Raw genomic sequence first — 21,434 nt, 5'->3', positions numbered from 1 at the left:
TGCTCAGAAGGCCAAGAACAGAAACTGAAGCTCAGTGCTCTGCAAACAGATGTGATCCAAAAGCCACATCCTTCAACCTCGACCTTTTCTGAAAGACAAGATATCCCTGGTTCCCCAGCCCCAGACAGCTGCCAAAATGTAGTGGCTGCTGGAGGCCAGGAGAGAGAGCTCTCGGGGAAGCACCAGCTGAGGGCAGATGTCAGGTTGCACTCAGGAAACGCTGTGCAAAATGAGCCCCTGGGGAGCTGTTATCCAGCTGGGAGTCTTATCAGTGTGCCAGCACTGGGTCTCCAGGACAGCTATCTGCCATGGCCACCTCAACTAGCACCCTCTCTGGGTCCCCTTCGAGCTACACCCAACCCCGTTTCTTAGAAGCAGAAATAGTCCCTGAGCCACCCTTGTTCACAGCTCCTTTTTGGAGGGCAGGGGCAAGAGAGAGGCTGCACCAGCCACATCCCAGGATGTCCTCTCTGCAAGGCCCTGCTGGCCCTGGGTCCTCAAGTCCTGTCTACCGTCCCTCTGCCCATTTCTCAGGGCTCCTCTCCATCACTCTGCCCTCATGTGCTCTGGCTACTATCATCTCTTCAGAACAATGTGAGGCCTTCTAAACGGCCCATGTATTTGCCAAGAGAGTCAGTCTTTTCATCAAGCATCATATCTTACTGAAATTCATGTGAAAAGGTGAAGAAGTCCATAAAGTTTCAACCTGATGAATTCCCGCAAGGTGAAGATGCTGTGAAATCCCACCAGGTCAAGCATCAGGAGCTTAACAGCCCCAGAAGCATCGGAGATCCTTGTGGGACCACATCCCCCTGCTGCCTAAAGGCAGCCCAGAGAATGAGCCTCGTCCTTGACAAATATCCTGTTACTGCCACTACTGTCCCCCTCCCACCGCACCAGGCCCAGGCCTTAGCATAGGGCTTTGTGGCCTGGGCACGGGTGCCCTCGACCCTGCCCTGGCTCTCCAACATCACCTCACAGCTTTGTGGGCCCCAGGCACACAGACACTTGGGTTCCTTCAGTCTTCAGCAATCTCTCCCATCACAGAGCCTCCAGGCCAGGTCCTGAGTCTGGAGGAATCTCTGTTCTTCCTTCATGTTTTGACACAAATGCCACTTCTTTAGGGACACCTTCCAGATGCCCAGACTAGACCAAGTCCCCACTCCCGCTCCCTGCCCCAATTACTTTTTCTGAGTCCCCAAGCCACTCCCTCCCAGCACATGGCACCTGTTGTAACTCAGGTTCTGAGTCACTTCTCCAACACAAAGTGTGGTTTGCACAGAGTAGAAGCTCACACATGTGTGTGGGAAGGGCAGAAGAGGTTCCATGGCCTCCCCCGCTACCTCCCTAGGGTGGTCCACTGGCTGGGAGGTCAGGCTGCAGGCTCTGGGTGGTAAGTACCACCCAGGGCAAGAGGGGGTCTCACTCTGCTGGATGAAACCCAAGTTCAAGTCCTGGCTCCTTCTCTCACAAGCTGTGATAAGTGTGGGCAGCAATGACACACTGCTTGGAATGGGTTCGGAGAATAGAGAGGCTGGTCTGTTCTTGACCCTGTAGCCTTGCCTTGAAGCAGCTGCTACTCACTGCCTGTCTTGCAAAACAGCCTTGTCTGGTCCCCCAAGGTCCAGGGAAGCCGTGATGGTTTGGGATAAGGGTGAGGCCACCTAGCACTGCCTTGGGGCACTCTTGCCAGCAGCAGCTGGGACAGTGGGAACAAGGCAGCAGATGATGCCGCGTGCTGTGGGTTCCTGCTGCCCCTAACGCGTCATGCAGGTGCTCACATCTCGGCTGGCACTGGCTCTGTGTTCTCAGAACAGGGCCTCCCGTGTGGATTTGGGGACCAATGGTCATAGTACACTGCTCCCCTCCATGTGTTTGTTCTTCTTTGGCATATTTGTTCTCCTTTCCCCCCTCCCCTCCCCTTGATACAGTGCCTCTCTTCTCTCTTCCACCCACTCTCTCTCTCATCTGGAGCAGAACTGTGCACCTCCCCCTATGAAAACAAATTCTTATGCTGAAGCCTTAATCCTCGGCACCTCAGAATGTGACCATATTTAGAGATGAGGTCTTCAGAGGGGTGACTGAGTTAAAGAGGAGGCCAGGAGCATGGGCCCTGATCCAGTCTGGAGGAAATTGGGACACACACCGAGGCATGAGTGATACATGAGGACAGGGAGGAGAGCAGCTGAGGACACAGCCAGAAGTCAAGGAGAGACCTCAGGAGGAATCCTGCTCACCTTGACCCTGGACTTGAAACCTCCAGGAGTGTATGTTGAAGCCCCCTGGGCTGTGGCATTCAGTTGGTGGCTGCCTACCATATTAACACACCCTGCATCTTCATCTCTCGGCCCTCCTCCTGCCTGTTGATTTCTGCTTTCCTCCCACACTCTCCTCTCTCTCCTCCACCTCCCTTTTGGCATGGATTTTCCCATCCTCTCCCAGTCTCACACTAGAAAAATGGGGGGAAAAAAAGCAGTTTCACAACATGGAGCCAGAAGTGATCCTTTCAGCTTGGCCAAACTCTCACACCACCCCATTAGTCTGGGACCCTCCAAAGTTTGCAGCCAACCCTCCGGTTGTAGAATAAGGCAGCCTGGGTCCTGTACAGCCCTCTGGACCACACCCAGAAGAGCGGTCTTGCTTGATGGGTCACAGCCAAAACCACAAGATGGTTCCAGAAGGCAGCATACCTAGCTACCGCCCCGGAAACACCTGTGTCTGCACTGCACTCGAGGAGCTTCTGCCAGAAGGCAGGGCTGGGTCATCACAGCAAACTCACTGCATTAAACATTGCTTGTTAGGGGGTTCTGACCCTACTCTCACTCCCCATATGCCTCTGCTCCTTAAGCTGCCCTGGATAAGGAAGGCATCAGAGCACCCTCTCATTATGACTTTCTGAAGGGTGGGAGATAGCAATGGGTACCACTTCGTGGAATAAATTCTGTGAGAAAGGACAATGGCACTGAACTAAGACTTGCACGCTGGGACAGAGAGAGCACTTGTACAAGGACATGTGCATCTGAGTAGGTGTGAGGACAAACAGAAGCTGGCCCCACAAAGGCAGGGAAATGCACAGGGCAGAACAGAAATATGTGAAAAAACCTAATGGTAGAGAAGGGCCCACGGAAGTGAAAGCAGCTAATCTGGGCTGGCAGGTGGAGAGTGGCTTGTCATCAATCATGCCAATCGTGGTAGAAATATCCCGTGACTAGAGCCTGCCTGGGAAGTTTTTGGCCATGCATAACATTCTAACCTTGCGTGTATCTTCTGTGTTCACCAGAAAGCAAAAATCACAGGCAGCTCATGACATAGCGTCTGTCTTCCCAGCCTGCAATGTTACTCATTGTGGGGACCCTGACAAGCAATGCTCCCAGTCCCAACGTTACTGAGAACCCACTTACCTGGGAGAGGATGCACGTTGGTGCAGGTGGCACTGGCCGACTTGGGGGAGGCTTTCTGGATGACTCTTTTCTTTCTACTTGAGTTGTGGCCCCTGGGGAGGTCCTAGGAGTCCTGCTCAGATGAGCTGGAAATGGTACAGGAGGAGATCCACCATGTAGATAGTCTGGAGGGGGCCGCGGAGGAGGTTGAGAGGGTTTCCGCAAGGTTTCAGGGGTGTTAGTCACCTGCACGTACAAGACAAGGAATGCCTGAGACCCTGGAATTCTCAATGCATTTAACATCTTACGGGGTGCCCTGTTTCATGAAGATGACCAGATTCCCAAGGACAGCCCGTTAGCCTCCCTGGGACCTAAGAAATCAACAGAAGCCTTTCAAGTCATTAGGGACCATCATCCATGTCTCTCAAGCCAATCAAATGGCTTTTCTTGGCCTGTATGAGCCTAGAGAGTTCCTGGGGAAACCCTGCAGGGCCCAGAGTGCTAAAGGAAAAGCAGTTAAAGTCAGTGGCAAAGAGCCCTTACCTTCCGCCTGCCCTGGGGTGTCTGCAGCTTGAAAGTTGGGTTGGCATGGCCCGTACCACCATTCTGAGATACTCTGAAGGGACAACTGGCAACAAGCAGTAGGGAAGGGAAAGAAGGGAGGATGTTCAGCCAGGGTTTGTGACTGAGTGGCCTTTGGTCCAAGGCCAGTCAGATGAAAGCAGAGCAATCCTCCCTGAGTGAGCCCTGGAGAAAGCAGCACTGGTTCTTGCAAACGCCGTCCACCTAGCTGTGTGCCCTTAAGTGTGGCCAATGGAAAACTCCCCAGGAAAGAACATTGGCCTTGCACAACAGAACTTCTCGGAACCTCTGGTCACCCTCTTGAGACCTTCTCCACTAAGGAGCTATAAAAGATTGCCACCAGTCATCAACCAATCCCCCTCAGGCGTTGATGCAGGTGGTCTTGGGATTTCAAATCCCTTCTAGAATAAGTGTAACTTAATGGGGAATTCAGAGACTACATCTTCACTATCCAAACAGATGAGTGCCTAGAGAAAAGAGCTTAGTCTGTCTTGACTTGCATCTGATCATCGAGTGGTCAGTCTGGACCAGTCTTTCCTGCCTCAGTATCCTGCTCTTTAACATGAGAGAACATGAAGAGGACACTGGACCTGGCAGTTAAGATAACCGTAGCCCACATCAGAATGCCTGGGTTGGAGTCCCAGTTCCAGCTCCATCTCCGGACCCCAGCTTCCTGCCAATGCAGATCCTGGGAGGCAGCAGGTGATGGCTCAGGTAGCTGGGTCTCCACCATCCACAATGAAATCTGAAACGAGCTCACAGCTCCCAGTTTTTGTCCTTATTCAATCTTGTCCCTTGTCTAGGCATTTGGAAAGTGAGCAAGTGCATATCAACTTTGTTTCTTCAGTAAATAAATAAGTAATAAACTGGGAGGTCACAAATCAATTAGATGATAAATAGATTTTATTTCTACTCTAATTATACTTTTTATGGGCATTCTGCTGAGAAGGACTTGAAAGTCACGACTAAGCTCAGCAGAGAATACTCACACACCAACTAGTAATAACAGCCATGGACACAGGGCATGACAGAAAGGGAAGGGGTGGCGTGCAGCTTGCATTTATCTTCCCCAAAGACAGACGAACAGCAACTGTCACCAGGCACTGCTTAGAGAGCTTTATGATGCACAAGTGGACCACAAGTCCTTCATACCTGAACTGTTGCCTCAACTTGGAAGGGAGGGCTGAAGGCTTGAGATGGTCCAGTTTATGGCTCTGTTTACAGTAGCAGTACATCACCACAAGGACCACCAGGACAATGATGGCTGCCACCACTCCGGCTACCACAGGGCCAACACCTTGCAGAAAAAGAATCCCAGGAAGACATTCAGAAGCAGTCAGAGACTCCCGACAAAGTATGCCTGATCTGCCTTCAGATATTTCACTGCACTGCATTCTGAATGACTTATTTTAAGTCACAAATTCTAGTTAAGACATACACTACATATATAGGGAAACTAGTAATCTTAGCTTCAACAGCCTAGTCACTAAGTACAGCTCTTATAACAGAAAGTTTCTGCAGCCACTTCTGTTTAACAGAAGATGCGCTCTTCCAAGGCAAGCACCCAGGATCCAGCACCAGGAGCTTCTGGTTTGCAGCCTGATTCATGGTTTTTCTAGACACAAAGCAATGAACACCAAGAGACTCGGATTGACTTAGCCTAGAGCTCTCACCCGCAAGCTGTCCTCTTACACTTGGCTTCATCAGGACTGCCCCAATACTCTCACAAATTGTACAAAATATATTCATACTCATGAAGTGCTACTTTTATCTGTTTCATATTTTGGGGTTTCTTCCTTAAGAGAGTTTTTTTTTTAAGTACTTTGCTAAGTTTGGAAACTACTAGCCTAGAATCTGCGATTTCCACTAAAACACAACACAAAGCAAAAAAAAAAAAAAAAAGGTAAAACTTTTCTGAGTACTTGGTTCCCCAGCTGAGCCTTTGTTCATCCAAGTGAACTAAAACCGCTGGAAGGCACTCTGGGTTTATGATTATAATTTAAGTGTGTAAAAGGACTGGTTGCCATCTCAACCCTCTGAACAGATGGGAGCAACACACACCTACAGCTTTTGTTCATGTCTGTCTCTACTGAGTAGGTGCGCACTCCTTCACGGAAAGGGGAGAGGAGCCACTAAGCCTCAGTCACTCTTCCTACTTGGCCCCTCTTTAGAGTGCTCACAAAGGCAAGGTAATGAAGGTGACTTGATGATGATACTTAGAGCAACGTGCCCCCTGCATTCATGCCCACATCTTTTGGCAAAACCTGGCAGAGTCTTCAAGTAAGTCAGACACTCACTTTCGGAGGGCATGGGCCCACTGTCGATGCTGCCCCCTTGGCCTGGCGTGTTGCAGAATGGCGGGGCCCAGCCACGGAAGCAATGGCAGTTCTGGTTGTTGTTGCAGACCTAGAAAAGGGGAAAGCAGAGGTGTCCACACCTGAAGAGCTTCCGCCTCCCACAGGACCCAGTGCATGGGTGAGGGCTGGGGTGGGGAGCCAGACACATACCCCGTGGCCATTGCACTTCTTCCCGCAGCCCTCGGTCTCAAAAAACGAGGTGTTCCGGCACTGTCCCTCAAAGCAGATCTGTGTGAGGAGGAAGCACGGGCATCAGTTCAACAGGTGCAAGAGGTCAGGTTCTGCACTTAGAACATTCGGGGGCCTCAAAAGCAGCCGGCTTCAGGTTAGTTATAGCAGAAAACAGCCAACAGCCTAGAAGGCCAGGTTGGTAGTTAGCGAAATTTACAATTGCTTCTGCTATTAAGCAGAAAGGAAGCAATATATTCAGTGAATTACTACATAATATAGCATACCATTATATATTATGCTAATTATATGTTAATTGCATATTGCAAATGCATGCTAATTTTAATATCTAAAAATAATCATGATGATAGTAGCCTATGGCATGCAAGTACAACACCAAGCTCTTCCTACACTCTCGCTAATTTCATTGCCATAATTAACTATATGAAATCGCCGATATTATTTTTCCCAGGCTTCCTAGACCCACACTCCCTTTTAAACACATACAATAATCAGTGAGAATGAAAGCGATACTACACTGATTAGCCCATCTTCATCTTTCGAGTAGTTCTACAAGTGGTACCTGCTACCTTACCGGCTTTGAAGAGACTCAAGCAATGGTGGGGCTGGGGATTGGGGCAGAAGTGCATCCCCTTCCAGAGTTCACATGTCCCTACTGATCCTCTCTATATCCTGGCTACTGAGAGAATGCAAGGGAAGGAACTCACATGGTTGTAGCCACACTTGGTTCCTGTCATCACCAAGCCTGGGTCCAGCATGTCACTCTCCTCCTCGGGTCCTCGGTAGACATGGGTGCCCCGGCATCGGATCTGCCTCCCATTCATGGTGATGGTGGTGTCGATGGACACCGCATTGGACTCCAACGGCCGGGCCTCGGAGCTCTGACACTGGATCTTCCCACACTTGGCATCTCTGGACCGACCCAAGAGAAGGAGGCAAGTAGGTGAAATGAGGGGCAAGGGCAGAAATGGGACATTGCAGAATTTCAGCCTTTCTTGCCTTGAGTGAGGTGGGATGAAGGACTGGGGCACATTCTGTGCCCTGCGGGTTCCCCCAAAGGAGACCCTGTGGCCCAGGGATGGGAACAGACCCTTTGTCCCTGCACAAGGAAGACTGTCCTCAAGAAGCCCATTCTTTAAGGACATTGCTTAGCATGAGAAATTTGTCTCCTCAGGTACTTGGCACAGCTATCCCTCAGGATGCTGTAGCCAGAGCTTGGGATCATCTCCAACTCCGTGTTCTCCCTTGCTCCAAGGCTCAGGCAATTCTCAAGCCCTGTCAGTGTTCTATCCTCTATGTGGAGACTCGAGAAATTTGTGGAAAAATGGAATTAAAAGATAAGTTTATCTTGTTACAAAAAGTTCATGTAAATCTGCATGGATTTCAATTTTTTCCACTAAAATAACCGTATCTTTTAAAAATACTAATTTCATTTTCAATTTATTGAAAAGGCAGAAAAACAGAGACATGAGAGATCTTCCATCTGCTGATTCATTTCTCAACTGCCTGACAACAGTCAGAGTTGGGCCAGGCCTGGAATCCATCCAAGCCTCGCACAAAGGCAGCAGGGATACAAGTACTTCAGCCACCATCAGCTGCTTCCTGGCTGTGCATTATCAGGAAGCTGGACTGGCATTCCAAGTGGGATGCAGGTATCCCAAACAGCATCTTAAACACTGGATCAAATGCTTTCTCTTAAACTTCTCTTTTAACCACGCCCTACATCCCTTAAAAAAATTTTTTTTTGAATAACCCTCGTGTCTACTTGAACTCAGAATGTATCCTCTCATACTTAAACTGTAAGAAACTGATTTTCCTGGCTTCAGTCTTACTCCTAGGAATCCTATATCCAGGCTGCTCTCTAGCGAAAATCTGCCAACCAGGCATCCAAGGCTTTTCACAATCTAGCCTGTGCTTAACTATCCAGGCTCATTGCTCCAAGGTTCCTCCCCATCGCATACCAACCTTTTACTTTAACTGTTCTTATTTCTTCCAGTCACCAGTTTTTTCCAACATCTCTCTGCCTAGAATACCTTCCTATGCATGAGTATTAAATCGCCCACCCCATTCACCCAGGTAACTATTCCAGATCTCAATGCAAGTATAATTTCCTTTGGGAAACCATGCAGTACACACTAAGTTGGGTAAGGTGGCTCTCTCCACAGACTCATAACCACCTGGTAAAGTTAATTAAAAGTATTTTGCTGTCAGTATGTTGTAGATGGTAAACACTTGGCAAACAGTGGAAAGATGGATGGACAGAGAGATGACTGTCTGGATGGACAGATGACTGAATCGATGGATAGATGAATGGTTACTTAGAATGGTGGGTTATTCAGATGAGGGCCTAATTAGCATTTTGAAGAAATTTTGCTCTCTGCCCCTACTGTAAGACAATCTTAAAAGGAAGCCTGCTCAGCTTTCTAGGAAGCTTTGCCACCCACACCCTGCCCCTAACTTCCTTAAGGCTGAATAGTGCATTGTCAAACAACAGGCCCAGGACAGATGAGTGCCTCCAACTGATTTACATGGAGGCCCAGGACTGGGGCCAGCCATGCTAGGTGGTTTCCCTCTCATTCTATGGGGTCTCCCTGTGGTCATTACCTCATGTTGCACTTCTTGTGCTCGCCATTCATGTCCTTCCCACAGTTTCCAAAGGTGTCTCCTGCCACATTCACCCTCTCAAAGCAGACATCAGGGGCAGGCCGGGCTCCTGGGTGGGCAAGAAGCACAGTTGTCAGGACATTCGACTGGCAGGAGCCCAGGGGGCAAGGCATTGGTAAAATCTACAAGTTGAAAATGTTTGGGGGAGGGGACACTCAGCCTCTTCTCCCCATCTGGGTACTAAGAGCAATCCTTAGAAAAATGCTTACATTAGCTTTATTGCTTATTGAGAACTTACATTTGGTATGAGGGAAAGGGGTTAGTCTTAATTGTTGCATGTTATGCTGACTTTCAAAATAAATAAATCTTTCAAAACGATTTTTCAGTCTCTCCAAATTGCTTCCTCACTCTCCATAGCATTACATTGTTGTTGCTATTACATATCAGCACACTCACTTTTAATCTTTGCAATGTGCTACATCTAACACAGTGGCTGAAATTTGCTTTCTTTTACTATGACAGAGCTTAGACATCTTTTCACAGCATAAAGATCATTTGCATTTGCTTGCATGTCTCTGAGCTCTGTTTCCTTTTCTTTTGGATTATTCTTACCCATTCGCCCACTTTGAGAATTGAAAGTTTTCAGGGCCTGGGAAGAACGCTGTCTTCCCCTGAACATGTGCACTGAGTAAGCAAGGGAAGGGGCAGTGTCTGGAGATGATGCATTGAAGCTGCTCTGACAGGTGCCTCCCAGGGAAGCTGGACTGGAATTGGGGCCAGGGGACTGGGCTATGCTCTCCAGGAGAGTCCTTACCAGGACCCCACAGCTGCTGGCACTGCTCTTGGTAGGTGAGGCACATGCCGTTGTAGCAGTAGGCCTGGCCACCTTCACAGGGGGTGCCATCCATCTGGTAGAAGTTGGTGGGGCAGTGGGGAGACTTGCCCGTGCAGAACTCTGGGAGGTCACACTGCCGGGCCTGCTCACGACACAGGGTGCCAGGAGCCAAGAGCTGAGCCAAAGAATGAGACAGAAGAAACAGTTAGACGTCCCATCTCACCTCAACCCTATCAGCCAAGGGCTTTTTAGCATCATTCTCGTGGAGCAGAATTATCCATTTCCATCACTAATCAACACTTTTCACATGATCTCATTAGCTCAAGATGACATCAATCTTCCAATACTAACAGTGATTCAAGACTTTTGAAGGGCCTTTCACAAATGCTAACTCACTTCCTCTTTGTAACTATATCAAGAACCAATTAAGAAATAACATTTGTGCGACGTTTTTCTACATGCTTAAGTAATAACTGCTAACCTTTACATAGCTCCCACTGCACAACCCAGTACAATTTCACTTGCTTTTCATGATGGTCTCATGTAATACAATTCTCCCTGTTTAACAGATGGTGAAACCTAGGGCTTAAAGAGGTTGAATAATGTATCCAAAGTCCCATGGGTCATAAGTGACAGTGGACAAAGGTCCAATACGCACAGACACCACATAAATATTCATGTATCATCTGTGAATGTATAAAGCACTTCAGCAATAATATCTGCTGACACTAAGCCAGGCACTGGCAGAGTGTGGCACAAATACTATCCCATGTGATCTTCACATTATCTACAAGACAGACAATGCTATTTCCTCGCTTCACAGATCAAATAACCCAATTAAGAGCATCTCCCTGGTGAAAAGTAAAAGCTGAGAACTGACTTGAGTCTTCCAGCCTCCACAAGAGCCCACTGGTACTAACACAACTCCAATTTTAAAGATAAAGAGAACATCAGCTCAGATGGCTCATAAGTGACCCAAAGTCACATGACCAGGACTTAGAGCCAAGGTCTTAGTCAACAGGGAGCCCTTTCTGAGGATTTCTTTTCTTTTTTCTTTCTTTTTTTTTTTAAGATTTACTTTATTTTTATTGGAAAGTCAGATATACAGAGAGGAGAGACAGAGAGGAAGATCCTCCGTCCGATGATTCACTCCCCAAGTGAGCGCAACAGCCGATGCTATGCCGATCCGAAGCCAGGAGCCTCTTCCGGGTCTCCCACGTGAGTGCAGGGTCCCAAAGCCTTGGGCCGTCCTCGACTACTTTCCCGGGCCACAGGCAGGGAGCTGGATGGGAAGCGGGGCTGCGGGAATTAGAACCGAACCGGTGCCCATATGGGATCCCGGGCGTGCAAGGCGAGGACCTTAACCACTGCGCCACCGCGCCAGGCCCTGAGGATTTCTAACCTGAACTCCTAGGACTGAACTGAACACACTTGGTGCTTACTCGTAGGCCTTGGACCAAGATGGGAAGGAGTGACCTCAGCTCCATCTCCTTGAGAGTCATTGAGTCAAATCAGGTGGTGTGTTGAGTTCTCCATTTGAGGATGAGTCCCTCCCTGTCCTCAGCCTAGGAGCTCCCAGGTGACTCCACATATCCTATAGAGGTCCTTCCTGCAGAACAGTTTTCAGACAGGCCCCTGGAGGCCACTTTAGGGCCATTCATTAAAAAAAACCTATATTAAATAGTCTACTTGCTTACACATGTAAACAAGCACATACGTAATCTACACATGCCTACATATACTTGTTCCTGTGATATGCATATAGGCACAATTATAGACGCATATTATTACATAAGGTCCCCAGCAACGATTCCACGATTAAACATATCACTAATTTTACAATGAAGTCTAACTGCATTTTAGATGTGATTTCTAAAAATATTATAACTAGTCTTATGCCAATTAGAATTAAGTTTTCCTGCTTCCTTTTGTCCCCTCAGCCCTCAGGGCTCAGCGCAAAGCTGGGGAAAGGGCCACTTACCTTACACTTGTCACAGCAGGAGCCATGGGCACACTCGGCACCTTCCCTCAGGGTGCAGTTAGAGGCGTTGCAGCAGGGGTTGTTGCATTCCTGGGAAGGCAATGGAGCCAGCATAAGCTGGGCACGAGGGAGGGAGGCCCACCCCCAGCCCTGCCCAACACACTTCCTGGAGCCCCTTGCCAAAAAAAAAAAAAAAAATCACTTGACAGCTTCATCACTAAGGCAAAGGGTATTTATCAGAGAAAATACACATGTACGCAATCCTCAGCACCCCACAGCTCATACAACTACAGAGAGTGGGTGTTCCCACACAACACACACACATCTTTTACACATACTAGACAACACTACAATATCCACACTGTTTTTTAACTGAATAGAACAAGTCATCTGAACTTTTCACACAGTATCACATCACAGGGAAATGTATGATCTGTTTTTCTCATCCTCAGTGACATCCGGGAAGTTCGTCTTCCACTGCTGCCAACCCTCGCAGCCTCCACACACCCCAGGTCTCACCACTCCACAGCAAAGGGTCGGAACTCTCTGTTCGTGTCCAGACGCCCTGATGACTGAGTGTCCTTATCACGCTCCTACAATGTTCACAGCCCTGCCCATAAAGCATTTTTTGACAATGCACAAGGACCTTGTGAGGTAACAATGTCCTCATTTCTAGGGGCTGGCCAGGACACAATGGCCGAATCCATGTCACATTGGCTTGGGGTCCCTCCACGTTTATTAACCATGTCATCATCGTAACTGTCTGAGAGTCTGGCATGTTGGGAAGACATATCCCACCACCTAACTAGACACGTGTCTACTTTATGTGTCCCATAAGAAGGAACAAGAGTACTTTTCTCTCATTACCCTGGGCCGGGGCATGTGCCCTTCTAATGTATTTCTTCCCACCTCAAGTCAAATGCTCCTTCTTCCCTGAAATGAGCCTTTTCCCCCTGTGCCCCAGCCTTGCCGCTGAGCGACTTCCCTTCAAATTGTATCTATTCATCTGCCCTTCCAGCACTTGCTATGCACTGTAATCCTACGCTTTGGCAGTGGTTTGGTCGATGCAGGGTTCCCCTGTTAGATGATAAGTCCCTAAAGGATAGCAACTATGTCTCCCTTGGCCATCTGTCCAATTCTTGCCACCCAATTCAGAAAGTCCACATTAGCATCTGCTGAACAGGCAGCTGCTGGGGAGCAAAGGACAACTGGCCAAACCCATGCTCGTCAGCCTCACCTGCTGGCCCTTCACACTAACACAGTCCCTCTCTAGCTCATGAGGGTAGAGGCGTTAACATCTTTAACCCTTGTTCTATTCGGAAAGGTACATGATGGCATCAGACATAAATCATGATGTGAGAAGATAATAAAGTCAAAATTTTCCTTCACATCTTCAAAGGACCTTCAGAAAGTTCATGGGAAATAGACATTACCTTTGTTGACACACAGAGACAGACAAGCTCCCATCCACGGACTGATTCATTCTCTCAAAGCTTATACAATGACCAGGATTAGGCCAGGCAGAAGCCAGGAGCTGGAAAATCAATCCAGGCCTCCCACACAGGTAGCAAGGATCTGACTACCCGAGCCCTCACCTGCCACCTCTTAGTGTACACATGAACAGAAACTGGAATTGGAAGTAGGAGCCAGCCCTTGAATCTAGACATCCTGATATGAGATACATATGGACATCCTGTCTTAACTGCCAGGCCAAACCCTCACTACCACTTATCTTTTAATTATATTTTGCTTCCCTGTACATTCAGTCTCACCCCTCTCATTTACTGCCACGTGTTTTTTTTTTAACCAAAAATGAAACAATCCAGTTCTGCTTTTTGCACAGCAACATGCAGCTGTTAAAAACGGCAGAGCCGTGCTGCGTGCCCTTCACTCTCACTTTGGAGATCAGAGGGAAGGAAAGAGCTCATCCACAAACAGCTCTGCTTGCCTCTGCAGCCCTTCCCTGATGACGGCACTTCCTACAGCCCCTTTCAGTCACCCTGTCTCCAGGCCCAACAACGTGAGCTTGTTATTTCAAGCACCCTCAGATGGCCCATGTTCAAGTTCATGTTTCCGGCAGTGTGGCTTCCAGAACGAATTCTGTGCAGCTGGGAGAGCCAAACAGGCCATCTGTGGTTTTACTGGGGAAGAGAGCACCACGCCTCATGATCATGGTTTCAGCACAACTTTCCCTGATCTTACTGACAAACAGTGCTGATCACAACTGGGAGATGGTGCCGACACTGTCCACCTGGAAGGCTTCCTCTCCTCACCTGGTATGTGGTGGGGTCTTTGACTGTCAGGCGTAGAAGACACCTGGGACTGGGACATTTTCCATTGTATCACTTTTGACCTAAACCTTTGAAGTCAATACAAATCTTCCTCTCACTAGCACCACTGTAGCACTTACCTCCTCGTCACCACAGTCACACTCTTCCCCATCTTCCAGGTACCCATTTCCACACCTCCGGCCTCCATAGAGCGTCCTGGTGTCAGGCATGTTGGAGAGACACATTCCACCGCCTGACTGCAGATACCTGTCCAGCTCCTTCTTGTTGCAGCCATTGAACACTTTCGGAAAAGGGTGTCTGGCAGGAAACAGGGTTGGCATTAGCTGGGATTTCTGAGCCTCCAGCAGCCAGAGGGTGATCAGCTGTGCTACCCAGGAGGCTGTTCCATCTGAACACTGACCTCTCAGACCCATACATACGTTCAGCCACCTTAAAACATCCAGCAATTCGTTAACTTAGATTTTTTTTTTCAACCATAACCACAATGTATTGACTACACCATGAGGTTTTATTTTTATCATGCTGCATGAAAAATATATTTGAGAATCAGAAACAGTAATTTATTTTCTAATTTTTAAAGATTTACTTTATTTATTTGAAAGGCAGAGTTAGAGGGAGAGGTGGGGGATGGATCTTCCACCCATTGGTTCATTCCTCAAATATCAGCAATGGCTGGGACTGGGCCAGGCGAAAGCCAGGAGCCTGGGGTTTCTTCTAGGTCTCTGATGTGAATGTAAGGGCCTAATCACTTGGGCCATTTTCCACAGCTTTCCCAAGAGTTTAGCAGGGAGCTGGATTGGTCTGGAAGCTATATGGGATGCTGGCCCTGTAGGCAGCAGCTTAACCCACCACACTGCTGGCCCCAGAAGCAGCAATTTCTACCACTCACATGATGGTGTTGTAGTAACTAAATAATTATGACTGCTTTAATAGACTTCGTGAGCCTTGGAAGTGCATAGAACCAACCCAAAATTCTCCTAAAGCTGATATCAGAAAGAGATTCACTTGCAACAGAGATCCAGGTTAGAGAAAGGCCAAAATTACGGATTTAATTTCTTTATGAGCCAATGATGATCTGATCTCTGTTCTCAGGACGAGGAAGTATTCCAAAATCAATCAGCCAACTCACAAATGTGAACTCTTTATCACAATTTTGTGAACTAACTAAGGGTGAACAGTGGAGGGTAGGATGGGCATTTGGCCTACTGTTTAAAACACCAATTTAGAAGCCCAAGTTCCACATTAGCATACCTGGGCTTGACACTTAGCTCCAAATCCTGGCAGCAGTTTCCTGCTCACACAGAACCTTGGAGGACAGGTGAACTAGATTTCTTGCACCAGAATGAAAAACTGGATTGAGTTCCTGGCTCCTAGCTTCCAGCTGGCCCAATCCTGGACCACTGTGGGCAGCTTGATTCATATTTCTTTCTCTAATTAAAATTGGAGGGCACAACATAATGAATTTGTTGCTTATAATTATTAACCACTAAAATTTGTGAATAATTTAAAACAAATTGATGCAGTAATGTACATAATTCTCATACTTTTTTAGATTGGGAGAGAAAGCAGTTATATTAACCATGGGCTTACGGGGATTTGCCCATGACCCACAGAATCACATCCTTCTTATCAAATTCAGGGGCAGGGACTGTGATGTAGCAAGTGGATCTGCCACTTGCCAAATGGGCACCAGTCTTGGCTGCTCCACTTCTGATCCAGCTCCCTGTTTATGTGCCTGAGCAAAACAGCAGAGGTGACCCAGGCGCTGGAGCCACTGCACCCACAGTGAAGACCCAGATAAACTCTGGTCTTTCCCTCACTCTATAACTCTGCCTTTCTACACTTGGTCTTAGCCAAGAGGCCGAGAAGCAATATAATTCTGCCTTTCAAATAAATAAAACAAACAAATTTTTTTTAAAAAAAAGTTAAAACCCATATCATTTTTCCTGTGTCACAGTTGATAACTGATGAGCAAACATTGGATACTGGATTTCTTGTTCAAGCCATGGAAACATCATTCTCTATGCAGCATAAGCAGGCCTAAAAGTCTGAAGTGAGACAACACCAATCAGATCCCACCATGATGCCTTCCAGGAAGTCAGTCAGGACCTGAAAAAAACCCAGTGACTGGTGCTGCCCTAATCCAGACTTAACAGGTTTAGTCCTTTCAAGAAACCCTAAAATTCTGATTGTAAAAATCTGTCATAGCTATAGGAAGACATAGCTGCTCTGTCTTTGGTTCTTAATAGATAACAAAGTCTGCAAATTCCTCACAGAACCCCTTTAGAGTATGTGAATGGTCCCTTCTGGAAACTACCCCAGCTCTTTCAAACACTGACCAAATTCCTTTGTGAAGAAAAGACCACAGGACTGCGAATGTAATCAAGGTAGATCCTCATTAAAAATCCATGAAGAAAGAAAGATACCTATGGTCAGGCCAATTGTATAGCTAAAGACCCTAACATAGAAAATAAGTATAACTAAGCTTCCACCAACACCAAATCTCACACTAGAAGCCTAGTGCTCCTTCACACTTGCCTCCTCAGTCCTTTGCCATGCTCTTTGTCATGGAAACCACAATTCTCTCCAAGGCCCCACCAGAGGTATGCCAGAGCTCCCTGGGGCCAGATGCAAGGAGCATCTGCATTTAACTCCCCCACCCACCTCCCTGTCCTCACCCCTCTTGTCCAACTCACCCAGTGGCAGCTGCCATGATGCAGCCACCATCAGCGGCACTGGTAGAGCAGCAGTCTGCAGAATCATGGCTCATGCCAAAGTTGTGGCCCATCTCGTGAGCCATGGTGGCAGCCACACCAATGGCGTTATCAGAATGGTCCTGCTCAGAGAGAGTTCAGCATGAAGTCAAGGGCATAGCTCTGCCTCACCATTCCTCCCACCTTTTCCTTAGCCAAGCCTGGTAGCCCTCCACTAGTCACTGGGCATGCGTTTGTTCTAAAGCCACCATCATTATTAGGAAATAGAATGTTTAAAGGAACATGGTCCCTGAATTCCTGAAGGTTACAGACCATGTCTGGCCTATGGATGAATTTCCAGGCCATTATTTTTCTTTATGGACAAATTAAAGAGAAGAATTTGCCTCCATTTTCCTCTTTAACATGTGTACCTCTCCAGGGTATAAGAGAACTGACATGGGAAACGCTGCCTCCTTGTGCCCCCAATACATTGGCAGAGACTCACCATGTTCACGCCTCCAGACTGGTACACAGAGCACATGGCCATGAGAGGGGCCAGGCCAATGGTGGTGCCGTGGAAGGACACGCCCCTGCAAGATGGAAGGAGAGGACGACTTGGGTGAGAGATTTTCAAAGAGTTGTTGCAATGTGCCCAGGAGTGGGTGGCCACCCTGGTTTTTCCTCGCCCCACTGATATCCCCACACAATTCCCAAGGGGAGGCGCCCTGGTATTCAGGCCAACTGGACCACTTCCAGGTTGCCACACCTCTCCCTTCCTCTCACCCACTCCCTTACTGCTCCTGAGAAACATAAAGGGAGAGTCAAAGGCCACAAGTCCCCCACCCCATAGGCCCAGAGCCAATTCCATGGAAGGAAATGGGCAGGGTTTGCCAAGCTGCATCCCATTCCTGCTGCACAGGAAGAGGTCAGAGGGAGGGGTGGCATGAAGGTGGCACAGGTTTTGATGCCGAAGTGAATCATGCCCACTTCCACCATCGGCCAGGGTCCCTTGCCTTATCTCTGGCTCTGGGATGTGTTTTGAAATGGGGAGATTAGAGCAGCAGCTGTGGGTTGATACTTCATTCCCACATCACTCTGGGGCCAAGGAAACAGCTGTGTCACATCAGGAGCCTCACAAAGCGCAGCTGGGTGCAAAGGTGGCCCATTTCTGCCTCTGTTTTGCAACTCTGACCCCAATCTGCTAATACTCAGCGACATTTCCTCCCTACTTAACACAGGCCTCTCTCAGCTGTGCACACCCAGGGCTGGAAGAAGAAATAAAATACAAGTATTGTGCATGCCACAAACATGTATACAGAAATTCCTTACCTAGTATTTATCCCCTTGCTTGTTTTCTTATCTAAGTCATGAAAATCTTTGAAAGCCAAGACTACGGTATTTATTCTGGATTATTCAAGCCTAGCATGAATCTGGGTGCTTGATAAATATTTGCTGGATTCATGACAGAATTCATAGAAACAAGTCATAAACGAATGTGCAAAACGTTTGCCCACCAATGGGTACCAGGAGCCCTACTTGATATTTTATAAACTTAGCCAGGACTCTTGAGAAAGCTCTGCTGGAAACCTGGACTCAAAGTCTGACCCTAAGAAGGATACTATTCTTCCGAAGCTCAGACTGAAACAGCTGGTAACCAAAGGTTCTTAGGTGGACACATTGCTGTGAAATAACCACTTAAAGCCTAGATTGGTGGGACAATTATTTTCCAGCTTCTTTTAAAAGAAACAAACAGTTTTAAATCACTATATTGACTTGGCAATACTGAGAAAACAGAATAAAAATAGTCTTATTATCTATATGTCTTTTGTTAGAATTATCTCAGAACACTAACAAATAGCTAATACTTGCTGTTGAGATACTGTCATGTGTCAACATGACCCCCTTGAATGTCTGTTCTTGTCCCTCCAGAAATGAAGAAAATCCAATCCAACCCACGCACAGTTTCTGCACTCCGTCACATGCATTATTTCAGACTGTCCTGAGCTCCATGGGAACCTAGAGAAGGACAAACTAAGGGGCCCCCTCCTGCTGTGCTTGTGCTGGAAGATTAGCCCAGACACTGGGCTTAGAAATCAAGATGAACCCTACAGAAGTTTCATGGTAGCCCATGGCCAACAGCCACAGTTCCCAATACATATACATCATTGTCTTTAGGTACTCGGTTGACCATGTCAAGATTAATTTTTTCCTGGAGCTAGGACTGGGTCTGACTATTTTTAAAGGTGTATTGGGTATAATGAACATGCCTGACAAATGCCTAATTGTCAAGACCACAAGGAGCCATGATGACTTTGTACAACCAACACTCAGCCCTGGGGAGGGAAAGGGGCAAATTGAGTGCATGCACAGTGGGCAGAGGTTTTGAGGCCAAGGCCAATGCAAGCTATTTGGAGGAAGGTCACTTACGTGATTAACTGTGCATTGTCATGGTGCTTCTGGGCCAGCAGCTTGCGCCTCCAACCAAGAAAGGACCAAAGGGTGGAGTACGGATTTTCAGAGACTTCACACAAATTCCCGTGCGTCCACACTTCCAAGCCCACAAGAGCAATCCGGATATTCAAGGACCGGTAAAACTGAAAGGACACACAGGAAGGTCACAAGGGCAATCCACGCTACCTGGGGCCTTATCGGCATCTTCCTAGTCTAAGAGTTCAGAACTCACAGACAAGATTTCCTTCTGCCTGTGGTCCAGTAATTTTTCCCACAAAGGGAAAAGTGATATTTTGAGAGAAGTAAATGTGAGTGACTTTAAGATAGGAAGTGGTTCTCAAATATGCACAGGGCTTGCCTGTTGGCAAAGGGTGAATGTTGTTCCTTAAAGTCTGTAAGGGAGACCTGCTGTCTGTTTCACCTTGTGAGCAAGCACCCCAGGCTAGCATGACATCTGACATTTGTGACAGGGAATCTTTCATCCCATACGTACACAGGCAAAGGGGCATCTTCTCTGAAGGCAGGAAGGAAGGAAGGAAGGAAGATGTAGATACAAGGGTGAGTGACAAGTCTGCCTTAGAAACTACCACACCTGCGATATCAATATAAGAAAGACCCATGTCTACAGCCATACCACCCTGAACGCGCCCAATCTCATCTGATCTCGGAAGCTAAGCAGGGTTGGGCCTGTTTAACACTTGGGTGGGAGAAAGACCCATGCATGTACAAACTACAAGGGCAGGAAATGTCATCTTAATCCAAAATTGGCAGGTACGTTATCAGCCAGACAGTCACAGTGCCACTTTTTATGCACTAAGTACCAGGGCTTACAGAAGTTAAGGAACTTGCCCAAAGTCCTTGCAGGTAGATGGTAGAGCCAGTGATGAGGTCCTGATTCAAACACCAAGCCCACCCCCGCTCTCTTGCTCTCTTCCCTTGCTGGGGTGTGTATACATCCAGATATATATGTCCCTGCCCCCAGATTTGATAAAATATTAGTTGATTTCAATGAAAATTTTAATTGTTCTGCTTTCAGCCATGTCAGTTGTTACAGAAAATAAATAGTTCAGGTTCCAGCTTGAATTTGTTCCACCAGGGAGTTTTTCAAGGAAGCATTTTGCCTTTTTGATAGTTAAGGGAAAATATTTTGGACTGCATTCATGATTCAGCAAATGAGTGCAGTTCATTCCAGTTTTAGTTCAACAACTGTTCCATTTAAGTCGCTAGGTCAGCAAGCACTGGAGGAGGGTGTGCCTTCCCCTGTTCAGTAGGGAGTAACATCAGCTGCCTCGGAGAGAACAAGCCTGCTTCACAGAAAGGATGGGCCAGCAAGGTTCAGGCTTCGAGGAAGGGCTGAGGTCTCCTGAGGGTCCTCTCTTCTCTCCACATTTCTTCAGCACCCTTGGTTTTGTTATCTACAGCATCTGGAGAATTCGCAATGGAGACATCCAGCCAAGCCCTCCACCTGCTGTGTTTCTACAACAATGGATGACACACGGTGGCAGCAGGCTCTACCTTCCACACATCCCCAGGGAAATAAGTTTTCTTTGTTTTCCCAGATGTTGAGTATTTGGGTTGCGGGATCATTTAAATATTGTTGTTGGATGATTTGGGAGCTAGAGAGAGGACTAGACAGTGTCCCCAGGGTCCTTCCTTTCAGGAAATGCCAGTGTTTGACTTTCACCTATCATTGTCACTGATCTGTTTCCAGAGCCTTCCATGGCAGAACAAAAACATGAGGCAGAAAATTTTACATGTCATGACTTCAGAACATAACCAAATTTGCTTGTTAATACACATAAAAATAAATCATAAGTTTCTTTTTCACCCTTTAGTGTTCAAGAAAAAAAAATTTTTAGTACAAGGACCCATGAACTGCTGATTGGCTGAGTGTTCTAAGTTGTACAATTAATGTTATCACACTCTCAAGGATACCTCTGACCCCCAAACACATTGCAAATCTACTTCTTAACACTATGCATTACTAGCCCACCAAGAAGCTATTGTTATTCTAGGTTGCCTTTTCTGGTTGTTATAATAAATGACCTCTTTCATATGCACAAAGTGATTC

The 21,434-nt window shown here is 47.3% G+C and overlaps 1 protein-coding gene across 2 annotated transcripts in view; it reads right to left on the bottom strand.

Annotated features, from left to right (window-relative positions):
• ADAM19 (ADAM metallopeptidase domain 19) overlaps positions 1–21,434 on the bottom strand; it is an 86,956-nt gene that overhangs the window by 5,366 nt on the left and 60,156 nt on the right. For both annotated transcript variants that reach the window (XM_040988943.1, XM_040989011.1), the window contains 13 exons: positions 19,340–19,506; positions 17,418–17,502; positions 16,916–17,055; positions 14,339–14,516; positions 11,929–12,018; positions 9,927–10,122; positions 9,113–9,221; positions 7,216–7,420; positions 6,470–6,547; positions 6,260–6,368; positions 5,115–5,259; positions 3,924–4,008; positions 3,402–3,626 (listed from right to left, as the gene is read on the bottom strand). In XM_040988943.1, coding sequence (XP_040844877.1) covers positions 3,402–3,626; positions 3,924–4,008; positions 5,115–5,259; positions 6,260–6,368; positions 6,470–6,547; positions 7,216–7,420; positions 9,113–9,221; positions 9,927–10,122; positions 11,929–12,018; positions 14,339–14,516; positions 16,916–17,055; positions 17,418–17,502; positions 19,340–19,506 — 1,812 coding nt within the window. The remainder of the gene's footprint in view (positions 1–3,401; positions 3,627–3,923; positions 4,009–5,114; positions 5,260–6,259; positions 6,369–6,469; positions 6,548–7,215; positions 7,421–9,112; positions 9,222–9,926; positions 10,123–11,928; positions 12,019–14,338; positions 14,517–16,915; positions 17,056–17,417; positions 17,503–19,339; positions 19,507–21,434) is intronic.

This window comes from Ochotona curzoniae, unplaced genomic scaffold, assembly GCF_017591425.1.
Source record: "Ochotona curzoniae isolate NIBS_2020 unplaced genomic scaffold, NIBS_Ocur_1.0 contig_1, whole genome shotgun sequence".
Taxonomy (NCBI): domain Eukaryota; kingdom Metazoa; phylum Chordata; class Mammalia; order Lagomorpha; family Ochotonidae; genus Ochotona; species Ochotona curzoniae.
The sequence above is the reverse complement of the archived record's forward strand: the minus strand, read 5'-3'. Positions and strand labels throughout refer to the sequence as shown.